This window comes from Notolepis coatsorum (genome assembly GCF_963971535.1).
Source record: "Notolepis coatsorum genome assembly, chromosome: 16".
NCBI lineage: Eukaryota > Metazoa > Chordata > Actinopteri > Aulopiformes > Paralepididae > Notolepis > Notolepis coatsorum.
The window spans coordinates 111,340,971-111,354,923 of NC_140180.1; the positions used below are offsets into that span (position 1 = coordinate 111,340,971).

The 13,953-nt window shown below is 43.9% G+C and overlaps 1 protein-coding gene across 1 annotated transcript in view; it reads right to left on the reverse strand.

Moving 5' to 3' along the window:
* Positions 1-4,423: 4,423 nt before the first annotated feature.
* The window catches only part of magt1 (magnesium transporter 1), a 33,416-nt gene continuing 23,886 nt past the window's right edge, over positions 4,424-13,953 (reverse strand). The window contains exons 6-10 of the mRNA XM_084331293.1: positions 13,018-13,107; positions 12,350-12,426; positions 10,810-10,871; positions 5,216-5,306; positions 4,424-5,048 (exon numbers count right to left, since the gene is read on the reverse strand). Coding sequence (XP_084187419.1) covers positions 5,033-5,048; positions 5,216-5,306; positions 10,810-10,871; positions 12,350-12,426; positions 13,018-13,107 — 336 coding nt within the window. The 3' untranslated portion in view covers positions 4,424-5,032. The remainder of the gene's footprint in view (positions 5,049-5,215; positions 5,307-10,809; positions 10,872-12,349; positions 12,427-13,017; positions 13,108-13,953) is intronic.

Below are 13,953 nucleotides of genomic sequence, written 5' to 3' on the forward strand. Positions count from 1 at the left end.
ATATTCTTAATGATAATAGCAATGTCCTGGTTTATCTCTTGGGCAAGATTGAATTGTATTGCCTATATATGTATCTCCTTCTTCTATTACCCTGCCCAAATACCTGTAACCCCCCCGCCCCCCTGCTGCTGTGACACCTGAACCTCCCCCAAGGAGATCAATAAAGGAATATCTTATCTTAACAAACCTCACTCATACAAACGGACTTCTGAACAAACAAATCACTCACTCATGGGCTCCGGGCACATCGAAAAGGACCATAACGGTCTAAATATGAGTTTTAGCCTTGCATACTTTATTTACTTTTTTTTTTATTTTTTATGTGAAATGTTATGGTGACAAACCACAGAATTATATAGGACAAACCTGGCATCTCCTGGTCGTGCTAACAAACTGGTCGCTCCTTAGAAAACCTTCCTCCTTTTTCTCTCTCTCTCTCCCTGCGAGGGTATTTCCACATCGCACATCGATTTCTTTAAGGAGAAGCGATCAATTAAACACGGGTCCTTCGCCGTATGGGTCCTTTAAAACATACTGCTTCTATTGTCATATGGGGACCCCCATGAAAAAAACTGTCAATAAACTATTCTGGGCCCAGAACCAGAGACTAAGAAGCCAGGAAGTCAACTGAAAATGACTCAATAACAGCTCTGCTTTCAATCCAAATCAATTCAAGGAGTGCATCTTCTTCCCAATTAAAATAATAGCCTTTTTGTGTTGTTTTGAGAATGGGTGCCATAGCCAACATATTAAGACATACAGTACTTGTGAATCAAGCAAATTAGCTTTATGTCATTCATGTTTACATGGAATTCTCAGAATGGTATCTTATTTTTAGCCTTAATCCTATTGTTCGGTTGTGAGGACATGTGATAATCAGACATGAAACCATCAGCGCTCGTCTCGAGAGCCTGGCTGCACGGGCCGCGTGAATATTTTAGGCAACCAACTTGTGTTTAGCGTTTCTCTGATTGGCCAATACGCCCATGTGACCACGGCAGCGTGAGAGAGCGGCAGCGCGGAAATAGGCTGTCTATTGCCATTCTCTAAGTCAAACTCTAACCTTAACCAGCTCCTTAACAGCGCCTAAACTTAACCCTTCTAACCTTAAGCAACTCCGAAACAATGCCTAACCTTAACCAACTCCGAAACAATGCTTAAAGTTATGCCTAAACTTAACGGCGAAAGAATGCACGTTAAAAAAAAATAAAATAAAAAATGAAGGGAATCGAACTAGCAAGCAACGAGTCGTAGGATCCACAGCCATGCAGCTTTGCCAATTGAGCTATTTCTGGATACTGAATAAGGGGCGGTTACTGGCATATAATGAGCTCCGCTCTGCCGCTACGCTCCGCGGCAGAGCGGAGCTGCCGCTCCGCTCTGCTGCTGCCGCGTCGCCGCGGGGGCGTGGCTAGACGCAAGTTGGGCGTGGTTAGACACAAGTTGGTTGCCTTTAATATTTAGGCGCACGGGCCCCTTAACACTTTCAGAGCCGGCCGTGTTTTCCTTTTTACCCCCTTGAATGCCCAGCAACCACTTCAATGTTAACGTTAATAACGCCTAATCTATGTTTTAAATTATGGCTATGTGTCTAATCTGCCCGTCGCATTATCAATGACCCATTTCCAGTCAACATTGTCGAAGCGGATTGTTTTTTTATCTGTTCATTTCCGTTTTATAGCATTTTAAAAAGTCCTAGTTTTCAAGAAGAAAGAAAAAGAATCCCTGATAAACGCTGATGTACTGTAATATTTTAGAACGTTGTCATTGTTCGGCCTATTTATGAATCGTTTTCAAATAAACGCTAGATTATCGATAGTATATGTGTACGTGTGCACGCTGGTGCCGCAAGCTGTAAATCGATTCTCTTATTTCCTGATCACTCGCACAGTCAAAACAGCCATATCACATATAGGGGGAAAGCTTATATCTCTGTGAAAAAAGGTCTGATTATCCATCTTATTATTCCAAAAATAGATCCCTTTATTGATCCCACGCGTATACTGTAAAACAGCGTATACACGCTGTGCTGAGGGTCCAGCATGAAGCTGATCGGCCCCGGTTACATGCGTGAGAAGTAAAATGTGGAGTCCGGGTTTTTTCCCCCCATGCATTTTCATTGAGTCCAATCCAAAAGGGTGAATTACCATCTGTGAGACGATAGGGGGCGCTTTTTTCACATCTGAGCGCCTGGGGTGGCTAATTTACCAACGGTACACTCGGTTGATGAAATATGAATTCCAGAGCGCTAATAAAAATAAAAAAAAAACTAGAAAAAACTAATATTCTCATTATGGGCATTCAACCCGCGGGGAGTAAACCCGAGAATATTCGTTATGGGCATTCAAAGTGTTAAGAGACCTCTAGTGGACTACTAGTGAACTGTACAACTACTACAGATGTCATCACAGAGCACACCTCTAGTGGACTAGTAGTGAACTGTACAACTACTACAGATGACATCACCTGGAAGAGAGCAGACCTCTAGTGAACTACTAGTGAACTGTACAACTACTACAGATGACACCACAGAGCAGACCTCTAGTGGACTACTAGTGAACTGTACAACTACTACAGATGACACCACAGAGCAGACCTCTAGTGGACTACTAGTGAACTGTACAACTACTACAGATGACACCACAGAGCAGACCTCTAGTGGACTACTAGTGAACTGTACAACTACTACAGATGACATCACCTGGAGGAGAGCAGACCTCTAGTGAACTACTAGTGAACTGTACAACTACTACAGTTGAAAATAGTTGGGCAAATAACATCTGCAGTTCACTAGGTCTGCTCCAGGAACATCAGTTCACTAGAGGTCTGCTCCAGTGCAGGAGACATCAGTTCACTAGAGGTCTGCTCCAGTGCAGGAGACATCAGTTCACTAGAGGTCTGCTCCAGTGCAGGAGACATCAGTTCACTAGAGGTCTGCTCCAGGAACATCAGTTCACTAGAGGTCTGTTCCAGTGCAGGAGACATCAGTTCACTAGAGGTCTGCTCCAGGAGACATCAGTTCACTAGAGGTCTGCTCCAGTGCAGGAGACATCAGTTCACTAGAGGTCTGCTCCAGTGCAGGAGACATCAGTTCACTAGAGGTCTGCTCCAGTGCAGGAGACATCAGTTCACTAGAGGTCTGCTCCAGTGCAGGAGACATCAGTTCACTAGAGGTCTGCTCCAGTGCAGGAGACATCAGTTCACTAGAGGTCTGCTCCAATGCGGGGGACATCAGTTCACTAGAGGTCTGCTCCAGTGCAGGAGACATCAGTTCACTAGAGGTCTGCTCCAGGAGACATCAGTTCACTAGAGGTCTGCTCCAGTGCAGGAGACATCAGTTCACTAGAGGTCTGCTCCAGTGCAGGAGACATCAGTTCACTAGAGGTCTGCTCCAATGCGGGGGACATCAGTTCACTAGAGGTCTGCTCCAGTGCAGGAGACATCAGTTCACTAGAGGTCTGCTCCAGTGCAGGAGACATCAGTTCACTAGAGGTCTGCTCCAGTGCAGGAGACATCAGTTCACTAGAGGTCTGCTCCAGTGCAGGAGACATCAGTTCACTAGAGGTCTGCTCCAGTGCAGGAGACATCAGTTCACTAGAGGTCTGCTCCAGTGCAGGAGACATCAGTTCACTAGAGGTCTGCTCCAGTGCAGGAGACATCAGTTCACTAGAGGTCTGCTCCAGTGCAGGAGACATCAGTTCACTAGAGGTCTGCTCCAGTGCAGGAGACATCAGTTCACTAGAGGTCTGCTCCAGTGCAGGAGACATCAGTTCACTAGAGGTCTGCTCCAGTGCAGGAGACATCAGTTCACTAGAGGTCTGCTCCAGTGCAGGAGACATCAGTTCACTAGAGGTCTGCTCCAGTGCAGGAGACATCAGTTCACTAGAGGTCTGCTCCAGTGCAGGAGACATCAGTTCACTAGAGGTCTGCTCCAGTGCAGGAGACATCAGTTCACTAGAGGTCTGCTCCAGTGCAGGAGACATCAGTTCACTAGAGGTCTGCTCCAGTGCAGGAGACATCAGTTCACTAGAGGTCTGCTCCAGTGCAGGAGACATCAGTTCACTAGAGGTCTGCTCCAGTGCAGGAGACATCAGTTCACTAGAGGTCTGCTCCAGTGCAGGAGACATCAGTTCACTAGAGGTCTGCTCCAGTGCGGGGGACATCAGTTCACTAGAGGTCTGCTCCAGTGCAGGAGACATCAGTTCACTAGAGGTCTGCTCCAGTGCAGGAGACATCAGTTCACTAGAGGTCTGCTCCAGTGCAGGAGACATCAGTTCACTAGAGGTCTGCTCCAGTGCAGGAGACATCAGTTCACTAGAGGTCTGCTCCAGTGCAGGAGACATCAGTTCACTAGAGGTCTGCTCCAGTGCAGGAGACATCAGTTCACTAGAGGTCTGCTCCAGTGCAGGAGACATCAGTTCACTAGAGGTCTGCTCCAGTGCAGGAGACATCAGTTCACTAGAGGTCTGCTCCAGTGCAGGAGACATCAGTTCACTAGAGGTCTGCTCCAGTGCAGGAGACATCAGTTCACTAGAGGTCTGCTCCAGTGCGGGGGACATCAGTTCGTAGCCGAGCTCTTGAGACATGGGACATGTTGGTACATTTTACGTCTGATTATCACACATCCTCCTCACAAGAGAACGACAGGATTAAGGTTGAAAATTGGCGAACGGCCTGTTTAAAGTGGACTGAGCCCAGTCAACCGTTCACACAGCGGCCATTTTTCATCTTATGTCATGCTCCGCCCTGTTCCCAAGTGGGATCCCAACCTGAGCATGACATAAGAGCAAAATGGCCACCGTGTGCATATGGTCAATTGTCTTTTAAAAAGGCCTATTCTGCTTTTCTTTTTTTCTTACACAGGTTGATTTTGATTCAACCAACAAGGCTTTAGCAGGCGACAGAGAGGCACACTGTTGTTGGCTCCCTGAGAGGAGCGGGTGAGTGTTGAAGGCACTTTGGGGAACTTCCTGTGGAGAGAGTCACACTTCCTGTGGAGAGTCACACTTCCTGTGACGGTGATTGGTCAGCTCTAACTCATCAGGAAGCTGCAACACAGAGATAAGACAAATGTTTCAGCCAATCAGAGCGCGGGAAACAGACGATAAAGATGAGTGAGCGTCTGTGTGTGTGTTATCTGTAGGGGTATCTAGTGTACTGTGTGTGTGTTACCTGTGCGTGTGTGTTACCTGTGCGTGTGTGTGTGTGTGTGTACCTGTAGGGATATCCATGGTACTTGGCTTTGAAGACTGACAGGAGCCAACTGAAGAACAGCATCACAAGACCAATTCCTGCTATACACATTACTGACACACACACAAAACACACACAAAAACACACACACACACACAGTCAGACACATGACAGATAACAAAAATAATTGATGTGAATACTATGTATCATATGTTCACTAAATTACGTATCAATTAAATATAAGGAATTCCCAGTGTTGATTACATTTAACTTCTGTTGAAAAGCTTTCAAATATAAAGTATTATTACATGGCGTTTTCACATTCGCCGAAATGCTTGATTGTGATTGGTCAATAGCCCCCGACAGCGGTGAATTATTTTTCGATAACCACCGGTGATTATTGTTTTTCGCAGCTGGAGTAATCAAGCCCCACTGACACACACTGTTTCAGTGCAATCAGACACACCTGCCGGGCTGCCCGCGATAATAATAATCACTTTATTTGGGCTGCGTCTGCATTTGATCTCGTCTTGTCGATTTTGTAAAATGAATTAGGTATATTGTTAGTAAGTTAGCCATGTAATAAGTGGGATAATGTATAGCTATACTCGGTCATCATCGCAAAATAATTGACCTTCACTGACGTTTAAAACACCTCGCCGAGGCGCCTCGGTATTTTAAACTCTGCGTCGGTCAATTATTTTGAGACAATTATCCCTTACTTATTACATGGCGTTTTCACATTCGCCGAAATGCTTGCTTGTGATTGGTCAATAGCGATCGTCAGAGGTCCGATATTACTCGATAACGGACCTCTGTGGAACAATAATGACCGCTGTGCGCAGCTGTTCGCAATCAAGGCCACTGACACACTGCATCAGTGCAGCCAATCAGACACACCTGCTGGCTGCACTGACAGCGGAGTGTGTGTGACGATGACAGCGGAGCGTCTGCATTTGATCTCGTCTTGTCGATGTAAAATTAATTAGGTATATTGTTAGTAAGTTAGCCATGTAATAAGCGGGATAATGTATAGCTATACTCGATCATTGTCGCAAAATAATTGACCTTGACCGACGTTTAAAACACCTCGGCGCTGCGCCTCTGTATTTTAAACTCTGTGTCGGTCAATTATTTTGCGATACATTATCCCTTACTAGTAGCATGCTCTCTCTATAACACACATACCGGTATGTAATAATAATCACATTCAACCATGGTGTACAAAATAACTAGTAGCATGTTCTCTATAATAGAGATATAACGTAATAATAATCAGTCAACCATGGTGTATAAAATAACTAGTAGCATGTTCTCTATAATAGAGATATAACATAATAATAATCAGTCAACCATGGTGTATAAAATAACTAGTAGCATGTTCTCTATAATACAGATATAACGTAATAATAATCACATTCAACCATGGTGTACAAAATAACTAGTAGCATGCTCTCTATCACAGAAGATAATGCTAACTGGAGCAGATAACAGGGGCCACAGGCCTTTTAAAGGTATAATCTGTAATGCTGTCAAACAGCGACCTCTAGGCAAAAGAGCCCTGCTTGGTATTGCACTTTGTTTACATGTGTTTGTTTTAGTCCAATGTGCGGGTTGGAGTTCAGTGGCGGTGGGGGAGGAGGAGGGTCTGCTACCGCAGGCCACACCTCAGGGGAGGGGCGGGTCACAGTATAATAAGTTACTAAACTCTGACACACATCATATCAAAACAAATCATTTAAACAAAAAGTAAGAACAGGCGGGGGGCCCTTCTGCCTAGAGGTAGCTGCTTTCACTGCATTACAGATTCTACCCCCCCACCCCTCGAATGTATAGTTTCTGTTAAGATCTGTTAAACAGTACTGAATATTTGTATATCTTGTATGTCATAAATGTGACCGTACTGTATGTCATGCATGTCATAAATGTCATGATATATATCTGTATATCTGTATGTTGTGCATGTCATAAATGTCATTATGAATTGAAAATGGGGGACCCTGATGTAAACAAGACAAAAATCTTTCTCTGGTCTGCATCCCCTTAACACTTTGAATGCCCAAACCGAGTTCTCTCTGGTTTACCCCCCGCGGGTTGAATGCCCATAACGAGAATATTCGCTTTTTATTTTTTATTAGCGATCTGAATTCATATTTCATCAACCGAGTCTACCGTTGGTAAATCAGCCACCCCCGGCGCTCAGATGTGAAAAAAGCGCCCCCTATCGTCTCCCAGATGGTAATTCACCCTTTTGGATTGGATTCAATGAAAATGCATGGGGAAAAAAGACCCGGACTCCACATTTTACTTCTCACGCAAGCAACCGGGGCCGATCAGCTTCATGCTGGACCCTCAGAGCAGCGGGGATTATGTGTTTAACTGTATACGCGGTGGATCAATAAAAGGATTGATTTTTGGAATGGTCGATCAGGAATTGGAATAATCCATTTGGATACCATCTGATCTCAGGTAAGGAATCTATTTGACCAGTATTAGGATAATCAGACCTTTTTTCACAGAGATATAAGCTTTCCCCCTATTATGTGATATGGCTGTTTTGACTGTGCGAGTGATCAGGAACTGAGAGAATCGATTTTCAGCGCGCGGCACCAGCGTGCACACGTACACATACTATCGATAATCTAGCGTTTATTTGAAAACGATTCATAAATAGGCCGAAAAATGACAAAGTTCTAGAATATTACAGTACAGGGCGATTATCATGGAATCTTTTTTTTTTCTTCATGAAAACGAGGGCTTTTCAAAATGCTATAAAACGTAAATGAACCGATAAAAAAAACAATCCGCTTCGACAATGTTGACTGGAAATGAGTCATTGATAATGCGACGGGCAGATTAGACACATAGCCATAATTTAAAACATAGATTAGGCGATATTAACGTTAACATTGAAGCGGATGGTGGGGATTCAAGCACTAAATGTGCGCCCCCTGCTGGGCACTGAAAGTGTTAACACATTGGTCGCCAAACTCGCTTTCCAGCGTTATTTCCTGCCACGCGTTGACCGCCAACTTCGCTGTACAGTGTTTTTTAGATCAATATTAAAAATTTTCGCCATGGCATTCATAATTCATCCCCCCAACCCCCGGTGGCCTAGCGGGACCCTAGATGGGAGTGCAACGGCTCAATACCGCCGCCTGGTGGATGGTCGGGCGAGTTACACACTCAAAAACCGGAAGTGTCATCGGTGCGTCGAGGAAATTCCTCCGGCAGTCACATCTCGCTACGGGACTCCTGACAGACACTATAGTACATATGGATCGCTGCCATAACGCAATAATCGATATGATTTCGGCGTTTATTGCCGGCTGCAATGTGGACTAAGCCTTACATCACGTGTCCCCTCTGGTACTCGAGGAAGCAGCAGTCGCATCTTTTCACCTGCACAGCGCGATCTCTCAGCGTCGGGGGTCTGCGCTTGGAGGGCATGCCGCCCCCGTCGCTTCCTGATTCTGCTGTGCAGGCGCACCAACCGACCTGTAGGAGTCGCTGTCCACAACGTCCAATCCCCACCCTCCAGCTTCCCACCCCCTAATACTGCCAATTGTATTAGTATGAACGACCAGCCAAGCTGATAGCAATGCGGAGCTGGGCTCGAACCCAGCGTCTCCTACATTGGTGGTGAGCGCCTTGCCCACTGCACCACCTAGCCGCCTCAGTAACGTTATTTTCAACCCGATTGTGCATTTCCTTGTTTGCAAACAGTCTGATCAATATATCCACCCATACTACATAAAGCCATTACTGATGATCAAGGAATTATAAACGACCCCCACCCCCTTTCCTCCACGCATGATGAAGCATAATGTATACCGATCATATACATTTGAATTTTTTAATATAGCGTGTATGGGAAAGAAACGCCAATCGATAATCTATCATATGCGTTTGGGCCTATAACTACTGCTTTTGGAATTACAGCAGAAAAGATTAAAAACATACTTATATTCTCGAAGGTATCAACACAACAATGTATGAATGAAAAAGTATAACGTTCCCACATCCTGAACGATAGATAATCAATGTTGAATGGGCCATAGTAATGTCAATATAGCAATACAATTTAAAAAGTTATAGCCCTGCAAAGATGGTAAACATCTCCATAGGCTTTTACCGGTGGCAGAGAGTGGTATAAGATGGGCACAAGCCCCGGCGGTCAATGTGTTAACACATTGGTTGCCAACAACGAGAGATCTCGTTATTGGCCGCCATGCGTTGGTTACCAATAACGAGATTTCTTGTTATTTAATCGTTATTTCTTTTATTAGCGATATCCATTCATTTTTCATCCGTCCAGCCTGACATTATCATTGGGAATGGCTCTGAGCTCGAAAAGGGAAAATACTGCCCCCTATCGTCTCCCGGATGGTAATGCACATCATTGGATAGGATTGAGTGAAAAAGTGCATCAGAGAAAACTCCGGTCCAGGGTTTTCCCATCTCTGGCAAGCAGTGTCTGTTACCAGATTCCCTGCCGAGGTTCGGAGCAGCTTTCGATTATGCGTTTCGGACTATAACGTTGGATCAATAAACACGATCAATATTTGGAATGGCGATCAGGAATTGGATTCATCTTTTTGCAGAACATCTGATCTGAGGTAAGGAATCTATGTTACCAGTTTTGGGTTAATCAGAGTTGTTTTTCACAGATTTCACAACGTGTGTGTGTGTGTGTGGCGTTAGGCGCGGCACGAATAAATGATTTTTCAGCCCGCTTTTCTATCGTGCATAAGAACACAAATACTCGTGCTCCAGTAGCACACCATGTTACCGCGCTGCGTCGCGGGACTCCGTGCTGCGTCACGGATCTGGTTGACTCCGAGTTCGATTCCCGGACTCGCCGCCCTTTGGCCGAATGTCTCCCCCTGCTCTCTCTCCCGTTTCACCCTACAACTGTCGGTCATGCTTGACCAGAAAAGCGATAAACGCTAAAAAATAAAGTTTAAAAAAAAAAAGAACACAAATACTCTCGATAATCTAGCGTTCATTTGAAAATGATTCATAAATCAGCCGGAAAATGACAACGTGTTTAGTGTATTCCAGTAAATGGCTATTTTCGCGGAATTTCTCTGAAATTACTAGAACTCTCCGAAACTATACTCTTATTCAAAACGGTATAAAACGGAAATGTACTGTACTGATGAAAAAACAATCCGTTTCGTACATGTTGACTGCAAGCAAGTCATTGATAAGCGACGGTGTATTAAACAAATAGCCATAATTTAAGATATAGTTTATGCGTTCGCAAATGTGCTCGTCCTCCCATTGATAACGTGGTGGCATCAAAGCGATAAATCGTGATATCCGGCTGGCAACCAATGTGTTAACAATTGTGTGTATTGAGCCGTACTGTATTGTACCCATTCTGCCATCTGTTAAATAAAGTTTCCAATCAATCAAACCTTTAAGTGCTTGAAAAAGTGCTCTCACAGCAATCTGAATGACTGGAGCAGAGGTTCAGATAATTGTGAATGGAAATAGGACATTGGTCCCCATAATGGAATGCATAATGGTTAGGCATATAGTGGTTAAGGTAGGGAATGAGTGTAATTATATGTAAACTGTGTGTGTGTGTGCGTGTGTGTGTATACATACTCTTCCTCTTCCCAATGTCCAGGTCTGATGTGGCAGCCTCACACAGCAACACCATCCCCAAGGTAACGCCAGCATCTTAAGTAAAGGTCAAGGGTCATACACTCTTGTGTGTGTGTGTGTGTGTGTGTTAGGGTTGTCGTGTTGTGTGTGTGTATGTGAAATGTCCCACGATTAATAAACTTGCGCTCGTAGAGCGCTTTACTTTGATCTTACGTTTTGCAGCAACATTGATCTACTGTGTGTCTGTCAATCTTGTTGGATTGTTTGTTGCAGTGTAAGGTTAATAATATAATAATTAAATCAAAATGATCAACAATTCATCAGGATAAGTGGAAGGTGGAGATATGGAAGAAACCAAAACTTAGAAAATATGTTGAAATTAAAGATGAGTATTTTACTGAACCTTAAGTAATGGTACATTTAAAGAGAGGACGGAGGTCTCTGTGTGCCGCCCAGTGAAGGTCTGGCACCCTGCCGTTGGCTGTGGAAGTGGGTAGATTCCAAGGTACATCTGTGTACCAGTGTGGTGTGTGTGTACCAGTGTGGTGTGTGTGTACCAGTGTGGTGTGTGTGTACCAGTGTGATGTGTGTGTACCAGTGTAATGTGTGTGTACTAGGGCTGTCCCCGACTAAGGATTTGGATAGTCGACTTTGATTGGCCGACATTTGCAGATAGTCGACTGGTAGTCGACTACTCCCCCGAATGCAAATCATTCTAATCATTCCATTTGGGCTGTGGGGGGTGCTTAATGTCTGAAGGAGTCAACTGAAGGCTTCTTGTCCTCTGCGAAAGCATGCAATTGGTCCACTGATGGATACATCTTGATATTTGTCTAGTGTGTTCATTAGATGGGTGAAATCCTCTTTCAGTGCCTCTGTGCCCATTTTCTTAGGCAGTTAGCCTCGCTGGTATGCGCACCATTAGCGTTAGCCACGCTTCTAGGCCTCTTTGCTTTTGGAAATAATGATAAAAAATGTATGAACTCATTCAGCGCCAGTCACGATGATAGTCGAGTTAACTCACCATCGCTTGAGTGCCAGACCCGAGTATAGTCGGGTTTTAATCGTTATTTCTTTTATTAGGGATATCCATTCATTTTCATCCATCCAGCCTGATGTTATCGTTGGGAATGGGTCTGAGCTCGCAAAAGGGCAAATACCGCCCAATTGGTATTGCACCCCATTGGGAATGGTCTAGTTTCTTTTCTGAGACGATCCAAGCCGTGCGGGCGTGGTTTAAATACTCAGACGAGGTAACCTGTTTCAACGATACATCTAGGCTATAAAACGGAAATGTACATGTTGACTGGATGCAACTAACTGATAATCGACGGGTGTATTAGACCCATAGCTATACTTTAAGATATATTTTAAGGACTCGCAAATCTCGCAGTCCCCCCATTGACTTACAGCGGTGGCACACTAGCGCCATCTCGTGGATTAAGCGGTGGCGCTGAATGAGTTTTTGCATTTGACTAAGAGGTTGGCAGTCGACAACGGCTCATTTCGATCGATTAGTCAACTATTTACAGGTCTGCACAGTAAAAGGATTCTGAAGAGCAGCACGATGTGGGTCTCGGCCACAAACTGAGCCTGGCTGCTGCCGTGGATATAACTCTGTAAACAAACAAACAAACACACACATTTAATTAGCGTTGTACTCAAATGAATACATATCCTTTGCATGTCTATCATATGTAATCCACATAATTAAATTTAAGAAATGTAAGTACGTATATACCTACCCTGTTTTATCTAATGGGTTCATAGCTTGTTACTGGTACATTTGAGTCAGATTAAGGGAGATCTGGATATTACACTAGGCTTAGGGACAGGTCTGGATATTACACTATAGGGAAATGTCTGGACATTACACTAGGCTTAGGGACAGATCTGGATATTACACTAGGCTTAGGGACAGATCTGGATATTACACTAGGCTTAGGGACAGATCTGGATATTACACTAGGCTTAGGGACAGGTCTGGATATTACACTAGGCTTAGGGACAGGTCTGGATATTACACTAGGCTTAGGGACAGGTCTGGATATTACACTAGGCTTAGGGATAGGCACACATCATATTTTGTGAATATAAAAAAGATAAATAAATGGACATATATTCCAATCAACAAAGAAATAACTACAAGAAATAAAATACAGTACTATACAGATACAGTCTGTGTGCCTCTCTCTCGCTCTCTCTCACCACTTGTCCAGTGTTAGGGTTTTTGTGAGCGTAGGGCGGTCCACGGATATGGTTCCACATCTGGCCTGATGTCATGATCAGCACAAAACACTGAGAAGCAGAAACACACTTATATTACTATACATACTAATTAGAAGAAACAGAAACACACATACAGGGCTCCAGACTAACTTTTTACATTGGTTGCACCAGTGCACCTAACTTTTTCATTTTTTTTTTTAAATATTTGTACTTATAATTAAAATCGTATAACGTTATTTCGCTGCATATTAAATCACTGTAAATACTAATGTAAATCATTGTTTCGTTGTACATAGTGTATAGTTTATAACGTTATTGTTTTTTTTTAATAAGGTTAGTAGCTAGCTAGCTTGCTAGCCATTCCCGAAACTCCTCCACATGCCCCAATTTAAAATGGTTCTCTCCTCTTTGTATACTTGTGTCCTCACACAAGATGGCCACCAGATGGCGCTCTTGAACCGTTGGAGAGTTGAGAGGGGATCAACAGTAGATCTCAAGTCTCCGGGGGAGAAATATGATTTCGATCACAGATTTTTGAAATATTGATATCAAAGACGTGGTACGGCGTCTTTGGCAGAATGAGCATGGCGGGGAAAGACGTGCTATGGCGTTTTTGGCGACCATAGTGTTAACGCATTAACCCACAATTCTTTTAACGCCGCTATTTTTTAACCCAAGATTAATGTTAAATTCGTTTTCTTTTTTTAACCAGAGCTCTTGGGGGCCACATCAAATGACGTGGCGGGCCACATTTGCCCCGCGGGCCATGAGTTTGACACCTATGCTCTATGCATTAGGAAATAAACTAAGTAAATACAATACTAAATAAACAAAAAACAAATGGTGATCAAGGGAAAGTAAACAACAATCTGTTCCTAATTCAGCTTGTGACTGCAACTTGTTCCTGTTTGCGGA